Source organism: Oncorhynchus kisutch, linkage group LG19 (genome assembly GCF_002021735.2).
Source record: "Oncorhynchus kisutch isolate 150728-3 linkage group LG19, Okis_V2, whole genome shotgun sequence".
Taxonomy (NCBI): domain Eukaryota; kingdom Metazoa; phylum Chordata; class Actinopteri; order Salmoniformes; family Salmonidae; genus Oncorhynchus; species Oncorhynchus kisutch.
In genome coordinates this window covers 4,287,396-4,309,063 of record NC_034192.2, presented here as the reverse complement: position 1 = coordinate 4,309,063, position 21,668 = coordinate 4,287,396, and the positions used below count along the sequence as shown (strand labels likewise).

Genomic DNA, 21,668 nt, shown 5'->3' with positions numbered 1-21,668 from the left:
GGAGATGGGGAGGGCAGTTAAACACACCTGCTTGGGTTCATTTAGACCCAAAGGGCACCTGACTCCTGCCTTTCCAAAGACTAAATGGGCATAAAAATTTGAACCCTCACGGAGAAAGGGAAAGGATACCCATCATATCAATGGGGTACAATGCACTGATGAAGGGCCTTCGTACACAACAGCCTCTCTCCACCATTAACCCACATCACTAAGCTTCTACAGACAGCTTAGGGTAGAAGGACTTCTCTGTTGGCAGCTGGAAAACAAAAGAGGATTGCTGCTTTGTTGTTTATGGGGCATAGCAGTCCCCCGGGGAGGGAGTGGAACAACTTCATTGTTTATGGTGCAGGTTGCATTGCCTTGAGGTTCTCATGTTGAACTGAGTAGTTTCTTCTAAGGCGGTGGGGGACTGGGTTTGTGTCTTCTCACACATGCTCTCAACATAGGCCTACGTCTTTTAGTGAGCCTCATACACATGGGCCATACCACAGTCTTTGCCTCTCCCACTAGATCTGTCAACACATGATTACACTTCCTGACAAACTGGATTGGTCCTTAGTGCAGCAGAGCTTACTCTAATATTCAAGCATGATACAGTTGAAGTCGGAAGTTTACATACACCTTAGCCAAATACATTTAAACTCTGTTTTTCACAATTCCTGACATTTAATCCTAGTAAAAATTCCCTGTCTTAGGTCAGTTAGGTTCACCACTTTATTTTAAGAATGTGAAATGTCAGAATAATAGTACAGAGAATGATTTATTTCAGCTTTTATTTCTTTCATCACATTCCCAGAAGTTAACATACACTCAATTAGTATTTGGTAGCATTGCCTTTAAATTGTTTATCAAGGTTCAAACGTTTCGGGTAGCCTTCCACAAGCTTCCCACAATAACTTGGGTGAATTTTGGCCCATTCCTCCTGACAGAGCTGGTGTAACTGAGTCAGGTTTGTAGGTCTCCTTGCTCACACATGCTTTTTCAGTTCTGCCCACACATTTTCTATGGGATTGAGGTCAGGGCTTTGTGATGACCACTCCAATACCTTGGTCATTATGGCCATTAGTGCCTCTTTGCTTGACATGATGGGGAAATCAAAAGAAATCAGCAAAGACCTCATTAAAAAAAAATAGATACCTCCACAAGTGTGGTTCATCCTTGGGAGCAATTTCCAAATGCCTGAACGTACCACGTTCCTCTATACAAACAATAGTATGCAAGTAAACACCATGGGACCACGCAGCCGCCATACCGCTCAGGAAGGAGACACGTTCTGTCTCCTAGAGATGAACGTACTTTGGTGCGAAAAGTGCAAATCAATCCCAGAACAACTACTAAAGACCTTGTGAAGATGCTGGAGGAAACAGGTACAAAGTATCTATATCCACAGTAAAAACGAGTCCTATATCGCCATAACCTGAAAGTTCCCTCAGCAAGGAAGAAGCCACTGCTCCAAAACCACCATTAAAAAAAGAGACTACAGTTTGCAACTGCACATGGAGGCAAAGATCGTACTTTTTGGAGAAATGTCCTCTGGTCTGATGAAACAAAAATAGAACTGTTTGGCCATAATGTCCATCTTTGGAGGAAAAAGGGGGAAGTTTGCAAGCCACAGAACACCATCCCAACCGTGAAGCACGGGGGTGGCAGCATCATGTTGTGGGTTTGCTTTGCTGCAGGACGGACTGGTGCACTTCACAAAATAGATGGCATCATGAGGGAGGAAAATTATGTGGATACATTGAAGCAACATGTCAAGACATCAGTCAGGAAGTTAAAGCTTGGTTGAAAATGAGTCTTCCGCCTCCCGGGTGGCGCAGTGGTCTAGGGCACTGCTAGCTGTGCCACCAGAGACTCTGGGTTCGCGCCCAGGCTCTGTAGCAGCCTGCCGCGACCGGGAGGTCCGTGGGGCGACGCACAATTGGCCTAGCGTCGTCCGGGTTAGGGAGGGTTTGGCCGGTAGGGATATCCTTGTCTCATCGCGCACTAGCGACTCCTGTGGCGGGCCGACTCCTGTGGCGCATTGCACGCTAACCAGGTCGCCAGGTGCACGGGGTTTCCTCCAACACATTGGTGCGGCTGGCTTCCGGGTTGGATGCGCGCTGTGTTAAGAAGCAGTGCGGCTTGGTTGGGTTGTGTATCGGAGGACGCATGACTTTCAACCTTCGTCTCTCCCGAGCCCGTACGGGAGTTGTTGCGATGAGACAAGATAGTAACTACTAACAATTGGATACCACGAAATTGGGGAGAAAAAGGGGTAAAATTCAACAAAAATAAATAAATAAAAAGAAAATGGGTCTTCCAAATAGACAATGACCCCAAGCAGACTTCCAAAGTTGTGGCAAAATGGCTTTAGGGCCACAAAGTCACGGTATTGGAGTGGCCATCACAAAGCCCTGACCTCAATCCCGTAGAAAATGTGTGGACAGAACTGAAAAATCATGTGCGAGCAAGGAGGCCTACAAACCTGACTCAGTTACACCAGCTCTGTCAGGAGGAATGGGCCAAAATTCACCCACCTTATTGTGGGAAGCTTGTGGAAAGCTACCCAAAACATTTGACCCAAGTTAAACAAGCAATGCTACCAAATACTAACTAAAGTGTAATGTAAACTTCTGACCCACTTGGAATGTGATAAAATAATAAAAGCTGAAATAAATAATTCTCTCTACTATTTTTCTGACATTTCACATTCTTAAAATAAAGTGGTGATCCTAACTGACCTAAAACAGGGATTTTTTACTTGGATTATATGTCAGGAATTGTGAAAAACGAGTTTAAATGTATTTGGCTAAGGTGTATGTAAACTTCCGACTTCAACTGTTCATCCACAGCTACACCCCCAATAGGCTAATTTACATAATTTGAGTCAATCAGAAGCTTCTAAAACCATGACATAATTTTCTGGAATTTTCCAAGCTGTTTAAAGACACAGTCAACTTAGTGCATGTAAACTTCTGACCCACTGGAATTGTGATTCAGTGAATTATAAGTGAAATAATCTGTTTCAACAATTGTTGGAAAAATGACTTGCACAAAGTAGATGTCCTAACCGACTTTCCAAAACTATAGTTTGTTAACAGGACATTTGTGGAGTGGTTGAAAAACAAGTTTTAAATGACTCCAACCTAAGTGTATGTAAACTTCCGACTTCAACTGTATGTAGGCAAAGTAGATGTCATCATCATTAGCGGACCAACTAATATCCTGTGACTCTAAACGACTGGAAATCAATACATGATGCTGTTGACCTCCGAATCAGCATTGATCAATCTGAGAGTAATGTCATTAGCATACCCCAGAGACAAAGACCCCACAGAGTCCCACTAATGAATGTAAACATGACACTAACCATCATCTGAGGTCTGAGTCACACACACTAAAAACACAAGCTCTCCCACAAATTCAAATTCTCTCACAACATTGAGGAGGAGGACAGGGGGAGAGCATCCATCTCTCTTCAGTCTTTTCCCCTGGCTGAGAGTGTAGGGCATAATGATGGATGGTACATTGAAGTTGCCTCTGTGGAGCTACCATCAATCATTCCCCTGTGTCCCATCCAGTCTCTGCTGTCTCACCACTACCACACACTCTACCAGAACCAGACATGAACTGGGAGTCACACCCACGTAGCCTGGAGAGAGACGCAGGTCTGTGGGCTGCAACGTGAGCCACTGACGCCATACGGGGTTTGTTGTCGTTCGTAATGCAATGTCTCAGCAGAGTGCCATCTCCATAGTTTCAGCAGAAGCATCCGCAGCACAGGCCTGCTCAGTGGATGTGAGGCTCTTTTACTGCACAGGCCCTATATGCACATGCCTGTAGTGTAGTGTGTTAGGCCATTAGGAAACTAGCAGGGCACTATTTCTGTCTTCTCCCCCTTACCTGGTCCATAGTCTACACCTTATAAACAACACAGAGCACTCTGGTTGGCTCCTCTGCCTGGCTCCTCTGCCTAGTTCCGTTTGGGAGCCGTAAACCATACTTGTGTATACGAGTATCCAGGGTTCAGTCACTGGTGAGAGAAAGCAGATTCCTTCCCGGCCAGGCAGCTAGTCACAACCCCGGCTCACACTCGTGGAAGTATGGTGGTGTGCCGACAAGCGGGCACCAGGATTCTGGTGCAGGCATGGCAGCTTCTCTGCTTTCCACTACGTTTGCATACCATTCACAGCCAGGGCATGCCACTTCCTTCTGGCGAGCCTGATGGGAAAGATTGGTAGAGAACCCCCTGGTTTTGGAGCAGAGCAGTGTGTACATGTGTTATTAGTCAATGGGGAAGCTCCAAAGTTTGTTCCTCTTCTTTTGGCACATGACACAGACTGAGTTCCCTGGCTCAGGCATCCCATCATTCTGGGCGTTGCGTTCTTGGCAGTCTACAGAGTGTAGTTACGCAATAGCTTTGTAATATCCACACAAGCCAAACTGTTATTGTATTCATATTAGTTGTCTTTATTTCTCTCCTCAATACTCCTTTCTTCCACTAGGGGTATAACACATGTGCCTATTTTCGGTGAGGGGGGATTTAAATACCCAACCTCCAGCTGTCAATCAAAAGCTCAAAAACAACCATATTTTCTCATCTTAGGTTTTTGGCCACTAAATAGTTAGGGATAAAAATAAACAAGGACAAATGAGGACACTCACTCAAATAGTAGGATTTGTGTAGTTTACCCCTAAAAATGTTGATCATGCAAGAGGTCACTTGGCTAGTGGAGGTCACTTGGCTAGTGAAGTGATGCCACCAAAAATGTGCCAGAGATTGAAATGTAACATCAATCGAATTCACAAAAGCGCGTGGCCTAAATTCTCAACTAGGAAAGTCTATTAGGGTCAGGTCAGGTTGTCACATGCACGAACATAGTCTGATTAATCAGGCTGTAATACACAATTATTGTATATTAGAGGCTGATTAAGCAGACTAGCATTAACCCAACTCCGTAGTAAAGGATGACAAGATGGTTTAAAATCAGAACCCACGCCTTTAATCGATAACCAGGCAAGTTTGTTCTCAACTCAATTGGATAGGCTAAGCCTATAGGCTTCTTTCAAATGTTTAAAGGGCTGGCTTTGATCACCGTGATTGACAGCTCGTCACACACGAGCTTAGCTGGCTAGCTAACGATAGCAAACTAGTAACGTTAGGCTAATTTCTTTTGACAAACTGCTTTCGGCTAAGATAACATTTAAACCTCCAACACACACGATTAATAGCCCAATAAGTAGAGTAAAATACTAACTCCCAATATGTATAATAAAAATAAAAACACACTGGCTCGGTTTACTATTTTGTAAAGTTTAGCTAGCTCGAGGTGCCAATAGTATGAGAGACCCGTGAAGACCCGGTTACACACAAATAGCAGTCACAATTGCAAGACAACCCTCGCTTACTCCCAAGCATCTGCTGTTCGTTTATTCTGTTAAATCGATTGCATGTGTCAAGGAAGGTGTAATCTCCATACCTGCCATGAAACCAGTCGTTACAGAGGTCGCATTCGATCATGAACCGGCTCACATCATACGACTGCCGGCAGACACAGTACAGCGGGGCCGCCGCCATCTTCCTACTGTCCCCAAACAACGCAGGAATAAAGTGGGGCGGGGATTTGGTTGGGTCCGCGGAAAGAGTCGAGGGGAAACCCGATCATATGCGAAAGAAAGCATGGGAAAGCCATTGGGGCAAGCCTATCTCTGACGTCAATTTCCAAATGATTTATTTCCATCTAGTTACTCAGTGTAATAGCAAATACCTATACTTATAACATTGTGAATGATGTAAATAGTTGTTTTTTGTTTAACTCGACAGTGATCGTTGACCTATAAACAACACTGATATGATGCAAACTGACGCAACTTGGTCAAAGTGCCCAAGGCTGCACTCAGCAGCAAAAGCACTGCCATTGGTTTGGACTCATATGGCCTGGTTCAGAATACAGGAAGCGTGATCAACACAACAAAATGCTCCCCCTGCCTGGTATTTCTCACCGAGCGTTTGTGACGTGCTTTACGTGCTTTGTGCGTAGGGAATAGCAATAGGACTGCCGACCCGTTTGATCTGTGTGAGCTGACAGTGCCCATCCCCCCCCCCCATAAACCCATCTGTGCAGCTCTGCATAGTCAAGTGGGCTTAATGCATGCAAGGCATGCGGCACCGTGACTGCACCTATGGAAACATGCAGTTATTTGCTGACTTTGGCATGTGCCTGATACTGTATTTATACTAGAGAACCATTTATGAAGCCCTCCTAAGGAGAGACAATGATGCTATTTAGAAGTGAATATTTCATAAACATGCCAATAATTGTCGAATGTTAACGTGTAAGTGTAACTGAGGTTGAATGTTTAAATAGTCTTGCTACAGCTTGATTTGAGGGTGTTGCAGGGTGCTTAGGTCAAAGCCCATCAGTCATGATGGTGTGTATATGGCCTGGGGCATTCCCTGAGGTTTCATGACAGCTCCCTGTGGGGAGCCACGCTGCTTTAATGAGCTGTTGTCATCATAGTCGGCATGTCTGAATAAGCATCAGCCAGGCAGGATACTTCGCCTGCATTGGTCTGTTTAAGCAGGATCGCATTAGTGGAAACCAAGACTGTTCTCAGGGCAGGGCTGGTTGTGATTAGATATTTTCTACTTTGCGCCAGGGAGAATTTTAGCTAACCCTAGCCCTAATTCTCATAACCTACTGATGTGAGCTGTGCACGAGCCCAACAATGCCTCTTAATTAATTATAAAGTCTAAACAGCTGGGGTTACTTCAGTTGAAGAAGCAGTGTGTGTTTCAACATGCAGTCAGAGAAGGCCAATTATAAGGGATGAAAATATGTTCAAATAGAAAACGGAATTGCAATGTATACTTAATGTGTATGTTTAAAGTAAAATGTATGTTGTAAAAACATTATCACACTAATTTACTGTGCAACAGCAAAATACTAGGCATGATATAGCTTGGTCTAAAATGGTGAAGCTAATATAAACAGTTATCATCCTGTAAACATAAAATAGTTTTGAACTTGATAAACTGATGCAAAATATGGACTAATGTCCTACATTTTAGGGAACAAGCTTTGAAAGAAGACAAAGAATGCGGCGTGAGAGTATTTTCACGGACTCGAGCGCCATCTGGTGCACAATGCGTAAAATGACAACATATTTAGAGCCATTCGCGAGCTCGTCGACAGGTGGCGCTAATGGAAAATGACCATTGACAGTTCCTATCGTCTAGCGGGTGGTCGTGTTGCTAAGACAAGACAGCACCCCGTAAAGTTTTTTTTTTCATTAGTTATAATGTTATGAATTGATATCTGCTTTGCAATCAATTTACTGGAGTATAGACGCATGAAACCGAGGTAAGAAGAGACAATGATGAATGAATGGTTCTCACAGACAGCCATGAGCATCTTTGCTCACTTGTAGCTTTCGTTGGTGATGCTGGTGTTGTTATGTGGCTCTATGATGTTTACTATCACTAGCCATTGAAGGAAACACTATATAGCCTATTGACGTTGGTGGGCTATTTCAGTAGTTTTGCATAGATAACGTTATTGGCGGGAGTACTGAGCTACTTTTTGAGATCGGTTCGATTTCGGTTCATTATTAAAAAATAATTCGACTTTGGGTTAAATGCAGTAATAACACAGAATAAAACAATTAATAAATGTACTGTGATGGTGGTAGTGACTGCCCATTACTGCTATCACTTATTAACCATCATATTCACATTAATTTATTTCCGTTGTTTAAATTAGTTTTTTAAATTTGATGACTATTATTTAATTCCAAGACATCATCTCATCGTTATAGAGCTGCTGTCTGACAAAAATCACTATTTTGTAGTTCTTCAAAGTAAATAAGGCATACTTTTATGACTACTGAATACCAACTATCAATCACTTAGATCATGTATTTTCAGCTAGAGATACCTGGCCAAGCAACAGCTGCTCACAATAGAGGTGTCATAAAACCCATAAAACCTAGCCATCAAAAGTGACCTTGTCCTAGAGAGATTTACACGGTTAACAAAACGTCACGCCAGGCAGGGTAAGCATACACGAAACAGCCATTATTTTAAGTGTTTCTAAAGTCCCCTATGGGAAAAATGAATGCTGGAAAAATGATTGGAACCATTTCCTTTTTTGACCACTAGGTTTTATGACTCACACTGTGGTACTCTATATCCATCCCCTCATGGTCATGCATTCTTGTATCTTCCGGAGCAGGTGTAAAAAAAGAAACGGACCTGACAGGTAGATGCGAAATGGATTATGGTCATTGTAGTTAATTACCATGCTTTATACACTAAACTATGTAGAATATTGGCCTGTTGGAAACTACAACACCCTACTACATTGCACAGTTCAGGCTGGATCTCATTTCTCTTTAGAGAAACTGTGCAATGTGCAGATTGAACTCACAGAAAACCATTTATAATTAGTTGTTTAAAAACTGAAAAAGCCTAGCCAGGTATGACCGATGTGTGCAGCGATGATGGTGGTAACCTACATATTGTTTTATTCCTATATTACACAGATTAGAAGAAACAAAACATAATGGACTATTCTGTATGATTTCACTTTCCCAGGTTAGGTGTATGAAGGGAGGACGTGGAGAGTGGTCCTGAAGAAAGCCCTGAGTCTGGTTAAGGAGCTGGATGCCTTCCCCAAGGTCCCAGGGAGCTATGTCGAGACCACAGCCACAGGGGGGACAGGTGAGATTTCACTCTCAATACAGCTTACATATGTCTGAATGCTGATTCAGTAGCCTCAACTTTGAATGATGTCTCTAAGGATCTTCTCTCGCCCATCCATAGTGTCCCTGATAGCATTCACTGCCATGGCACTGCTGGCCTTCTTTGAGTTCTTTGTATATCGGGACACCTGGATGAAGTATGAATATGAAGTGGATAAAAAAAATTCAAGGTACATAGAACTGTTGATTTTGTTTCATCATGATAAGCTCTTATGAACTATGTTTTACTGCCAATACATTATCTTGGAATCTGACAATACTTTTTCTTCATTTACAGTAAATTCAGAATAAACATAGATATTACAGTTGCCATGAAATGCCAATGTAAGTATTCAACCTTATCACACATTATTTATTGGAATCATTAATGAAATGTAGGCCTTCATATTTTGGGTTAGGGTTAGATGTACTGTATCATTTTCCCCACAACCCCCTGGAGCTAAAGATTGAGTTGGTGTGCTGTTTCAGATGTGGGTGCAGACATTGTGGACCTGGCAGAGACTATGATAACATCAAATGGCATTCAGTATGAGCCTGTGAGTAGATCACTGAGCCTTCTATTACATACAAATAGACTTTGGTGATCCTTAACCCTGGGAGTTGTTCTTCCCTGTGTATTTTCTTCCCTGTGTATTTTCTTCCCTGTGTATTTTCTTCCCTGTGTATAAATGTTCAGGTGATTTTTGAGCTGACCCCGCAGCAAAGACTGTGGCACAGGTAAGCAGTTTAGAATGTAACCACTCTCAAATTCATAGACAGAGCTATGGATCCAAGGACTGACCATCCATGATATCAAAATGATAATTGTTATTGTTTTGTTGTTGAGCCTATACAGTGTTTGTTTACAAGTAAATTGTTTATAAACAAAAGAGTTAAACAAGCTTCTATTTTGGGTTAGACAGTTCTGATTGGGTTAGACAGTGAAACTAAGCTCATGAGACATTTATGTTTTATTCTTAAATAATCAATGGCTACATATCATGAATTTAAAAGTTTAAAAAATGAGGTAGTAATGGTAGATTGGCCCTTTAAGCACTTTGTTAATAGTCAGAAAATCTCACTCAACCACATTCCAAAATATAAAAAAATGTTTTGTCGTCCTTCCTGTATGAAATGAGTAGTTAACCTGTTTCTCCCTCTCCCAACTCTCCTTAGGACCCTGTTGCTGATACAGAACAGGTTGAGGGAGGAGCTTTTTCTACAGGAGTCTTGTACAACAGTGTTCTAAAGGGAGCTCCTACGGCCTTGCCCCCTAGGTTAGTAGGCCTGCCTTGCCCCCTAGGTTAGTAGGCCTGCCTTGCCCCCAAGGTTAGTAGGCCTGCCTTGCCCCCAAGGTTAGTAGGCCTGCCTTGCCCCCAAGGTTAGTAGGCCTGCCTTGCCCCCTAGGTTAGTAGACCTAGGGGGCATACCACGGCTAATGACTGTTCTTAGTCACGACGCAACACAGAGTGCCTGGATACAGCCCTTAGCCGTGGTGCATTGGCCATATACCACAAATCCCTGGAGTGTCTTATTGCTATTATAAATTGGTTACCAACGTAATTAGACCAGTAAATAGTAATGTTTTGTCATACCCATGGTATACAGTCTGATATACCACGGCTTTCAACTAGAGGTCGAACGATTAAGATTTTTCAATGCCGATACCTATACCGATTATTAGAGGACCAGAAAAGGCTTAAAATATATATATTTTTAATTTGTAATAATGACAATTACAACAATACTGAATGAACACTTATTTTAACTTAATACATCAATAAAATCAATTTAGCCTCAAATAAATAATGAAACATGTTCAATTTGGTTTAAATAATGCAAAAACAAAGTGTTGGAGAAGAAAGTAAAAGCGCAATATGTGCCATGTAAAAAAGCTAATGTTTCAGTTCCTTGCTCAGAACATGAGAACATATGAAAGCTGATGGTTCCTTTTAACATGAGTCTGTCACGAATATTACCGAAGGTGGCTCCCCTTCTTGTTCGGGTGGCGCTCGGCAGTCATCGTCGCCGGTCTACTAGCTGCCACCGATCCTTTGTTCTGTGTTCGTTTGGTTTTGTCTAATTGGTTTCACCTGTTCCTTGTTTGGTTGTTAGGGTGGGGTTATTTAAGTTCGTTTAGCCCGCTTCTGTTTGTGCGGGCTTGTTCATCTGTATTTTTGAGAGTGGTTAGTGTTTTGTTGGGTTTTCTCGCTGTCCTAGTATTTCACAATAGGGTACTATTTTGTTTTATAGTTACACCTGTGTTGGGTATAACTATTTTGTTCCTGTGATATTTTGGACATTAAAAGTGTGTTTTTTTTCTTGCATCCTTTGCTCTCTGCGCCTGACTCCACACCCATTCACTCATTGAGCGTTACAGAGTCTTCAATATTCCCAGGTAAGAAGTTTTAGGTTGTAGTTATTATAGGACTATTTCTCTCTATACCATTTGTATTTCATATACCTTTTGACTATTGGATGTTCTTATAGGCACTTTAGTATTGCCAGTGTAACAGTATAGCTTCCGTCCCTCTCCTCCCTCCTACCTGGGCTCGAACCAGGAACACATCGACAACAGCCACCCTCGAAGCAGCGTTACTCATGCAGAGCAAGGGGAACAACCACTCCAAGTCTCAGAGTGAGTGACGTTTGAAACGCTATTTGTGCGCACCCCGCTAACTAGCTAGCCATTTCACATCGGAGGGTCTGCTGTCCGGACCTCTGGCAGTCTCTATGGGGGTGCCACAGGGTTCAATTCTTGGACCGACTCTCTTCTCTGTATACATCAATGAGGTCGCTCTTGCTGCTGGTGAGTCCCTGATCCACCTCTACGCAGACGACACCATTCTGTATACTTCCGGCCCTTCTTTGGACACTGTGTTAACAACCCTCCAGGCAAGCTTCAATGCCATACAACTCTCCTTCCGTGGCCTCCAATTGCTCTTAAATACAAGTAAAACTAAATGCATGCTCTTCAACCGATCGCTACCTGCACCTACCCGCCTGTCCAACATCACTACTCTGGACGGCTCTGACTTAGAATACGTGGACAACTACAAATACTTAGGTGTCTGGTTAGACTGTAAACTCTCCTTCCAGACCCATATCAAACATCTCCAATCCAAAGTTAAATCTAGAATTGGCTTCCTATTTCGCAACAAAGCATCCTTCACCCATGCTGCCAAACATACCCTTGTAAAACTGACCATCCTACCAATCCTCGACTTTGGCGATGTCATTTACAAAATAGCCTCCAATACCCTACTCAACAAATTGGATGCAGTCTATCACAGTGCAATCCGTTTTATCACCAAAGCCCCATATACTACCCACCATTGCGACCTGTACGCTCTCGTTGGCTGGCCCTCGCTTCATACTCGTCGCCAAACCCACTGGCTCCATGTCATCTACAAGACCCTGCTAGGTAAAGTCCCCCCTTATCTCAGCTCGCTGGTCACCATAGCATCTCCCACCTGTAGCACACGCTCCAGCAGGTATATCTCTCTAGTCACCCCCAAAACCAATTCTTTCTTTGGCCGCCTCTCCTTCCAGTTCTCTGCTGCCAATGACTGGAACGAACTACAAAAATCTCTGAAACTGGAAACACTTATCTCCCTCACTAGCTTTAAGCACCAACTGTCAGAGCAGCTCACAGATTACTGCACCTGTACATAGCCCACCTATAATTTAGCCCAAACAACTACCTCTTTCCCAACTGTATTTAATTTTTATTTATTTATTTATTTTGCTGCTTTGCACCCCATTATTTTTTATTTCTACTTTGCACATTCTTCCATTGCAAAACTACCATTCCAGTATTTTACTTGCTATATTGTACTTACTTTGCCATCATGGCCTTTTTTTGCCTTTACCTCCCTTCTCACCTCATTTGCTCACATTGTATATAGACTTGTTTATACTGCATTATTGACTGTATGTTTGTTTTTACCCCATGTGTAACTCTGTGTCGTTTTATCTGTCGAACTGCTTTGCTTTATCTTGGCCAGGTCGCAATTGTAAATGAGAACTTGTTCTCAACTTGCCTACCTGGTTAAATAAAGGTAAAATAAAATAAATAAATAAAAAAACATCGGTTACACCAGCCTAATCTGAGTTGATAGGCTTGAAGTCATAAACAGCTCAATGCTTGAAGAACAACGAAGAGCTGCTGGCAAAACGCACAAAAGTTTGTTTGAATGCTTACGAGCCTGTTGGTGCCTACTATCGCTCAGTCAACTGCTCTATCAAATCATAGACTTAGTTATAACATAATAACACACAGAAATACGAGCCTTGGGTCATTAATATGGTCAAATCCGGAAACTATCTCGAAAACAAGACGTTTATTCTTTCAGTGAAATACAGAACCGTTCTGTATTTTATCTAACGGGTGGCATCCATAAGTCTAAATATTCCTGTTACATTGCACAACCTTCAATGTTATGTCATAATTACGTAAATTAGGCGGCCCAAACTGTTGCATATACACTGACTGAGTGCAATGAATGCAAGAGAAGTGACACAATTTCACCTGGTTAATATTGCCTACTAACCTGGATTTATTTTAGCAAAATATGCAGGTTTATAAATATATACTTCTGTGTATTGATTTTAAGAAAGGCATTGATATTTATAGTTAGGTACACATTGGAGCAACGATACACACCGCATCGATTATATGCAATGCAGGACACGCTAGATAAACTAGTAATATCATCAACCATGTGTAGTTAACTAGTGATTATGATTGTTTTTTATAAAATAAGTTAAACTAGCTAGCAACTTACCTTGGCTTCTTACTGCATTCGCGTAACAGGCAGTCTCCTAGTGGAGTGCAATGTAATCAGGTGGTTAGAGCGTTGGACTAGTTAACTGTAAGGTTGCAAGATTGAATCCCCTGAGCTGTCAAGGTAAAAATCTGTCATTCTGCCCCTGAACGAGGCAGTTAACCCACCGTTCTTAGGCCATCATTAAAAATAATAATGTGTTCTTAACTGATTTGCCTTGTTAAATAAAGGTGTTATAAAAATAAAAAAAATTAACGGCCAAATCGGTGTAAAAAAATACAGATTTCCGATTGTTATGAAAACTTGAAATCGCCCCTAATTAATTGGCCATTCCAATTAATTGGTCGACCTCTGGTTGAAAGTAATCAGCATTCAGGGCCCGAACAACAGGGTTATATTTAAGTGCATGTTGTATGTAAATCATTATTTATGGGGGAAAGCTATGTAATACTACAACAGACTCAGAGGTTCATGGAGTTTGTCTCATATGTTAGAAGATTCCAAGCTCCAGAAATTGATGCTGCGAATTTATGATTTATGAGTCTATATGTCTATATGTCTGATGGGAAAAAGGGCACTCAACCTATAGAGCACAGTATTATTTCTCAGGCCTATTCATCATCCTCGTGGCCATGCCCATATAGCAGCTCTTATAAGCCATGACAGTTGGTTCTGTCAGCCTGACCAGGAAAGGGTGACACTCATTTGCATAAGTTATTCGTTTTTGACAAGGAAAACATTAGTACTGTTCTCTGGTTGCTTACATTGCATCTGCATTTCCATGTTTCAAGTGATAGATAAGAGCAGTATGTATTCTAATGCAGTGCCAAATAACTATTTTCTCAGAATGATTCACTCCCAAATAGAGGTTTTAACTGTCGCAATCCACCTGACTGCATTTGAGCTGGGTTTCATCAATGCATTGCAGCGTACGACTTCTCCCATCGGATAGACCATGTGTCTTTCGGAGAAGAGATCCCCGGCATCATCAACCCTCTGGACTGGACAGAGAAAATCACCAGCAACCGTAAGTTACTGCTCCTCCTCACCGAGACCAGGAAGTAAACACATGAATATGTTCTTATCAAACCTCATTCAGCTGTTACTCAATGTGTAGCTTCCAGCCTATTCTGCTCAGCATGGCGTCATGAGTTTGCAGGGAGAAAATGTAGCTATTTGTATCCATTTGAAGTGGATTCACTGCAGTCTTGCTTTCATTCACTTGTCGTTCAAAGCAGCCTAGTTTCTCCAGGGGAAAGACCTGAAGCCCCCTATTTCACCTTTCTGTGTAGTCTGTGTAGTCTGTCACTAGATGGATGGGTTTAAAGGCTTTGCTCTTTGTCTTGTTGTTGCAGATAATGAGATGTTCCAGTATTTCATTACGGTGGTTCCTACCAAACTGCACACGTCCAAGGTGTCGGCCCTGATTTAGACACAGATCTAGTATCAGCCTGTCTTCCCCAAATCCTCATATTAACCATCAGGGGGAGAGGAATTCTATTTGATGTTGACCATGATGGAGGATGCTGCAGTGGGTTCAGATAATGGATCAGTCTCCTCATCCATCCAGTCCAGTCCATTCAGCTCCCTCTGCTGGCTGCCAGAAGTTACTTCAAGCTCTGCTGTATAACACCACCACCTGAGACAGCCATAGATTTCTCTCTTACAAACACACATATTCACATACACAAAGGCTGTTAGAAAGGTGTGTGTGTAAAAGGAGAGATTAACCCCCACCCCACTCTACCTACCCACTGTCTGGTCTAGGAGCGGGTGTTCAACCATGCGACGGGCAGCCACGGTGTGTCTGGGATCTTTATGAAGTACGACACCAGCTCTCTGATGGTCAGTGAGCAGCACATGCCCCTCTGGCAGTTCCTGGTACGACTCTGTGGCATCATCGGGGGTATCTTCTCCACCACAGGTCCAGACAACACTCACTCTTACCACCCAGTGTCATGGGCAGACCTCATACTGTTCATGTCTCACAAATCATTCCACGGTTGCTTTGCCAGCCTGATACTGTGCCACGTTAGAGAAATGCACCCTGAACATCTTCATTGATCTTCTCTCTCCCACAGGCATGGTCTATGGGTTTGTTGGCTTCTGTTTCAACATAGTCTGCTGTCGCTTCAAACTAGGCCCATATAAACCTAGAGAGGTGAGCCCAGTCTTCTTTATTGCCACTAAAACTATGTCATAAAATGATGGTAAATCCTTACATGTACCAGGTTCCCTGTGTCTCACTGGTAGTAGTGTATTTACACTGTACCTCTGCATGTTCTCTATTTCCAGGTGGTTCTCCCAGATGCCCATGTGAACAACCGTGCTGCTCTGCTCCTGACACGTACAGGAGTAGCCCTCTGACCTGCGCCCATATCCACAAAGCTCTGAGTAGGAGTGCTGAGCTTGGATCAGTTTCACCCTTTTGGATCATAAGATTTTATGGACAGATCCTAGATCAGCATTCCTACTGTGAGACGCTTTGTGGATATGGGACCTGGAGCCTGCTGCTGATCGTGCACCTACTGTCCCATCACCTGTGGGGGAATCCAGGAAGAGAAGTCTCCAATCACTAGTATGTCGATTACTGGGAGTTTGTTTTGAACCAAATAAGAGTAAACTGATTAGGATCCAACAATCATAATTGTTCTATTTATTGTTTTGGACAGTATCCTCATATGACTACCATTATAATATATTTATATCCTGTAAATATGTATTTTACACTGGAAAATGGAAAGCAGCTAACTCCCCAGTTTTATCAGGCTTAGTGTGTAAAGGTATTGGGACTTTGTCATCTGTAAGTTAGGAGGATCAGATTTCATTCAGCCTATGTTATCATTCATACCATTAACTTGCATGTCATGTTTGTTCTATTTCTATCTATTTGCACTGTTCAGTATTTTCCACATCTGTCAATGGGAGATGTCCTATTACATGTGTTTTAGTGCACTTCATCACTTCATGTTGTACACTTTACATTCATTTAAATCTCTCTCATTTGGTATCCCACTATCTTCTGGTGATGGTGCGTGCTTCTTAGCCTGCGCTTACACAAGCAGTCCATTTTGGATCTTTTATTCCATTCTGCCTGTATAAACGCAGCCATGGAAGTAGGCTAAATCTATTTTCTACATGCGGCAGCAGTGTATGAAGCAGAATGATTAGCACACTGACCAATTTTGTCTTTTGGTTTATTCATGTTTTGCCAAACAAACTTTAAGTGTTTTCAGAGCAGGAATAGAGGGTCATTTAACATTTGCCAATTACATTTGAGAAAGGAAAATTCCACAAAATAAACAAAGTCGTAAGTGTTGCAGTTCACAGAACACTTCCCAGTTAGCACTGATCTACCTTTTCTGATCTACCCACAGTGCTCTGCTTCCACTATGTATCATAGCAAAGACACTGCTTTGTTATCAACATGACAGATGCCAAGATCCATAAAAAGCAGGACATTTTGTTCAACTTCATTGTAGAGGAAAAGCCATTTTCTGTGTTGGGCATGCATTTGGTTCATAGTCCCTTACTGAATTTAGGAAAGGATGGTCACTATGTTGCACAGCATTACTGGCTCACATAGAAACATGTTTTTCCAGAGGGAGGATTTGAGGAACATTTAGTCAATACTTCTACCATTGATACTGTATATAGATGTATCATCTCATTCAAAAATGGACTGCTACTGTCTGCCACAAGTAACACTTCAAATCTAGTCTGGGGAGCTCTGTGGTAGAGTCAGACTCCTGCAGAATCAACCCTCAAGAATACTACTCTTTTAAGTTGTCTAGAAAAATAATATAGAGCTATTTACACATCTTCTAAACTTGTTTATATATGATACTGTCACCATCTACAGTGCATTCGGAAAGTATTCAGACCCCTTGACTTTTTCCACACTTTGTTACATTACAGCCTTGTTCTTAAATTGATTAAACTACACACAATACCCCATAATGACAAAGCAAAAACAGGTCTTTATAAATTTGAGCAAATTTATAAAAACTAAAGTATCACATTTACATAAATATTCAGACCCTTTACTCAGCACTTTGTTGAAGCACCTTTGGCAGCGATTACAGCCTTGAGTCTTCTTGGGTATAACGCTACAAAGCTTGGCACACCTGTATTTGGGAAGTTTCTCCCATTCTGCTCTGCAGATCCTATCAAGCTCTGTCAGGTTGGATGGGGAGCGTTGCTGCACAGCTATTTTCAGGTCTTTCCAGAGATGTTTGATCGGGTTCAAGTCCGGGCTCTGGCTGGGCCACGGACATTTCAGAGACTTGTCCCGATGCCACTCCTGCATTGTCTTGGCTGTGTGCTTAGGGTCGTTGTCCTGTTGGAAGGTGAACCTTGGCCCCAGTCTGATGTTCTGAGCGCTCTGGAGCAGGTTTTTCATCAAGGATCTCTGTACTTCTCCATTCCTCTTTCCTTCTATCCTGACTAGTCTCCCAGTCCCTGCCACTAAAAAACATCCCCACCACCATGCGTCACCATAGGGATAGTGCCAGGTTTCCTCCAGACGTGACGATTACTGGGCAGCCAGCTCTAGGAAGAGTTTTGGTGGTTCCAAACTTCTTCCATTTAAGAATGATGGAGGCCACTGTGTTCTTGGGGACCTTCAATTGGTACCCTTCCCCAGATCTGTGCCTCAACACAATCCCGTCTCAGAGCTCTATGGACAATTCCTTTGACCTCATGGCTTGGTTTTTGCTCTGAAATGCACTGTCAACTGTGGGACCACAGCTAGTTGTGTGCCTTTCCAAATCAATTGAATTTACCACAGGTGGACTCCAAGTTGAAGAAACAGCTCAAGGATGATCAATGGAAACAGGATGCACCTGAGCTCAATTGAGTCTCATAGCAAATGTCTGAATACTTATGGAAATAGGGTATTTCTGTATTTTATTTAATACATTTTCAAAAATGTCTAAACCTGTTTTCGCTTTGGTATTGTGTGTAGATTGAGCAAAAACATTTATTTGACCAATTTTAGAACAAGGCTGTAATTTAACAACATTTGGAAAAAGTCAAGGGGTCTGAATACTTTCCGAATGCGCCGTACCACTTAAGACAAGCCTTAGTTTGACGCAATTATTTATAAAGATGAAAAAATAGTAAACTTAGTTTCAATATAAACTGCTGTACAAAACAGGCAAAAAGTGGACAAACAGTAAAACAAAAAATTTGTCTTATGCGTTATGTCAAACATACTGATGTCAATATTCAGTAGGAGCAGTCTTCAGTGGTCAAGATTTAGGGCTCCATTCAATCCGCATCACAGAAGTTCAGCTTTACAGCATGATTGAAACAAGGGGAATGTTCCTGCTTTTGCAGACTGCATTCACGGTAAAAGCTGCATGTGTTGGCTCAATTGGAAATGACCTTTTCAATTTATATCGCAGAGTCTGTAGCGCTTCAACTTCACAGATTGAATAGAGCCCTTAATGTGATCAACACTGAAGTTACTCTCGGATATCCTCAACTGGCCTCGCTACAGAGTACAGGTTCCCAAATATTCTGTCAGAACAAACCAATACAAGGTAAAAACACATCGCCCATGGATATCTCAGGATTCACACATTAAGAGTCAATGTACAGAAATTGTCTTTCAGTGGAGGCCTGACATACAGTATTTTAAGTATGCCAAAAAAAATCCTCTATTCCAAGGCATTGTATCTGGGTTGGGGAGGACGTAAACTATGAGCAAAAACGTGGGGAGAGTATACAATGGGTTTATTGTTGCATATGTAATCTGTCGCTTTAAGAAAAGCCGTAGTTAGAAAAGAAATAACACTTACATAGGGGTTTTACTGTATGACGTACAACAGGGTCAGAAGGAACCGTGTCTGGTTGAGGAGTGGGGTTGTGTGCTGCTGGAGGTCTGAGGGGTGTGGTCTGGTTGAGGAGTGGGGTTGTGTGCCGCTGGAGGTCTGAGGGGTGAGGTCTGGTTGAGGAGTGGGGTTATGTGCCGCTGGAGGTCTGAGGGGTGAGGTCTGGTTGAGGAGTGGGGTTGTGTGCCGCTGGAGGTCTGAGGGGTGAGGTCTGGTTGAGGAGTGGGGGTTGTGTGCCGCTGGAGGTCTGAGGGGTGAGGTCTGGTTGAGGAGTGGGGTTGTGTGCCGCTGGAGGTCTGAGGGGTGAGGTCTGGTTGAGGAGTGGGGTTGTGTGCCGCTGGAGGTTTGAGGGGTGAGGTCTGGTTGAGGAGTGGGGGTTGTGTGCCGCTGGAGGTCTGAGGGGTGAGGTCTGGTTGAGGAGTGGGGTTGTGTGCCGCTGGAGGTCTGAGGGGTGAGGTCTGGTTGAGGAGTGGGGGTTGGGTGCTGCTGGAGGTCTGAGGGGTGTGGTCTGGTTGAGGAGTGGGGGTTGGGTGCTGCTGGAGGTCTGAGGGGTGTGGTCTGGTTGAGGAGTGGGGGTTGGGTGCTGCTGGAGGTCTGAGGGGTGTGGTCTGGTTGGGTGCTGCTGGAGGTCTGAGGAGTGGGGTCTGGTTGAGGAGTGGGGTTGGGTGCTGCTGGAGGTCTGAGGGGTGAGGTCTGGTTGAGGAGGCGAGCAGGGCGTTCAGCTGGTCAACGGTCAGTTGGTCATCAGTTGGTGAGTGTGCTGGAGGCCCTGAAGTAGGAGAGGAACTTGAAGCAGAGGCTGACCACAAAGTACCAGATGTTTCTAGCCATCTGAGAGCGGGCGATGAACACCCTCCAGATGAAGACCAGCAGTAGAGTGTTGAATGTGTAGCGGATGTTCCTCAGCCTGAGGGAGGGAGGGAGGGAGTTGGAAGTACACACTCATTTACATCCTTCTTCAAAATAAGACAGGAGCAAACAGTCAGCCCTGTAAGTAGTCTACTCACTTCCTGAGGTGTTGCCTGGCTGCAGGGATGTCGGACATGTCTTCATTCAGAACGTACTTCTTGGTGCCGATGCAGTAGTTCTCTATGTACTCTGGCCAGTTCAGCTGACGCACGTCAAAGTTGAATGTCTGGGAGAGAGTGTGCAGTAAGACATGGCTATTATGGTCACATTCTGTCAATTATGAAAACCTTTGGGATATCTATAATTTAACCTTCTGAAATTGAACGATGTAAGTATTTTATTTGACCTTTATTTAACTAGGCAAGTCAGTTAAGAACAAATTCTTGTTTTCAATGACGGCCTAGGAACAGTGGGTTAACTGCCTTGTTCAGGGGCAGAACGACAGATTTTTACCTTGTCAGCTCGGGGATTTGATCTTGCAACCTTTCAGTTCCTAGTCCAACGCTCTAACCACTAGGCTATGCTGTCTTATTAGTGACCTGTTGTCTTGAAATCAATAAAGCTGTTTGTTTGAGCTGAAATGATGGCTTGGTGGCATTACTAGGTGAAATACATACCATATTGACTATATACATCAACATGCAGAGATAGTGTGTGCATAGAGGATGGATGCTGAGTCTACTGTACCTTCCTGTCCTCGGGGCTGAGGTGGCTCATCAGCATGTTCATGTTCTCGGAGTTCCACTCCCAGTCCTGACTGCTGAAGTACTCCAGCAGGCCGATGGCCTTGTGCAGCCGGTTGAAGATACGCATCATCCTACACAGAGAGAGAGGAATGGAGGATCTCAGTCCAAATGTACTGCATGCATATTGTACACAATTGTAATGTTCGTTTCACTGAAGACTTCATTAAAGATCACTTGTATGCAGCAAACACTGATTTCTTTATGATTACAGACCATTTGATCTATTTTTTACATCACAATGTGTTGATTGGGTTGAAAACAAGTAGGTAGTTCAATTTTCATAGACCGAACAATGGTCTAGTGACAATGCTGATTGTCAGGACATTAGTAATCTTACTGGGGCTTCTGTCCAGACAGTCTCAGGTAGAGGTCGTAGATGAGGGCAGGGAACTTGTGGCTGACCAGGATCCAATACTGGTTCATCAGGTAGTTGGAGGTGATGTTGGCGTTGGGCCTTCTGAAAGCCTGCTCCAGAGGGTTCCTCTTGAAGCTGGACATCACATGGTGCTCTGAGAGAGAATACAAAGGAGTTCAAAATGTGAAGGAATCTGTGGCTTAGAGCTGACATCCCCATCTTACAGCTCTATTCTGTTGTGGCATTTTAAGGGGTGTAACGTTACGGAGGTACCTCTCACATTTTCCTCAGCCACTATATTAGATAATTG

The 21,668-nt window shown here is 43.0% G+C and overlaps 3 protein-coding genes across 4 annotated transcripts in view; 1 reads left to right on the top strand and 2 right to left on the bottom strand.

Annotated features, from left to right (window-relative positions):
* LOC109880582 (lysine-specific demethylase 7B) overlaps nt 1-5,641 on the bottom strand; it is a 32,346-nt gene extending 26,705 nt beyond the window's left edge. Inside the window, exon 1 of the mRNA XM_031798244.1 lies at nt 5,463-5,641. Within this exon, the coding sequence (XP_031654104.1) occupies nt 5,463-5,560 (98 nt within the window). The 5' untranslated portion in view covers nt 5,561-5,641. The remainder of the gene's footprint in view (nt 1-5,462) is intronic.
* A 3,566-nt stretch (nt 5,642-9,207) lies between these two features.
* Nucleotides 9,208-16,985, top strand: LOC109880581 (endoplasmic reticulum-Golgi intermediate compartment protein 2-like). Of its 2 annotated transcripts, XR_004204268.1 has the most exons (7): nt 9,208-9,281; nt 9,422-9,462; nt 9,901-10,001; nt 14,440-14,538; nt 14,867-15,435; nt 15,593-15,672; nt 15,807-16,985. XR_004204268.1 is itself a non-coding variant. In XM_031798095.1 (4 exons), the coding sequence occupies exons 2-4, from the start codon at nt 15,330-15,332 to the stop codon at nt 15,876-15,878; spliced, it is 258 nt and encodes an 85-aa protein (XP_031653955.1). In that variant the 5' UTR covers nt 14,195-14,538; nt 14,867-15,329; the 3' UTR covers nt 15,879-16,985. The 2 variants fall into 2 exon arrangements, 1 of the variants encoding a protein (XP_031653955.1); XM_031798095.1 differs by lacking the exons at nt 9,208-9,281; nt 9,422-9,462; nt 9,901-10,001 and having other exon boundaries at nt 14,195-14,538.
* Nucleotides 16,986-19,233: 2,248 nt separating this feature from the next.
* LOC109880583 (fatty acyl-CoA reductase 1-like) overlaps nt 19,234-21,668 on the bottom strand; it is a 61,535-nt gene continuing 59,100 nt past the window's right edge. Inside the window, exons 9-12 of the mRNA XM_031798094.1 lie at nt 21,341-21,512; nt 20,945-21,074; nt 20,356-20,483; nt 19,234-20,255 (exon numbers count right to left, since the gene is read on the bottom strand). Coding sequence (XP_031653954.1) covers nt 20,093-20,255; nt 20,356-20,483; nt 20,945-21,074; nt 21,341-21,512 — 593 coding nt within the window. The 3' untranslated portion in view covers nt 19,234-20,092. The remainder of the gene's footprint in view (nt 20,256-20,355; nt 20,484-20,944; nt 21,075-21,340; nt 21,513-21,668) is intronic.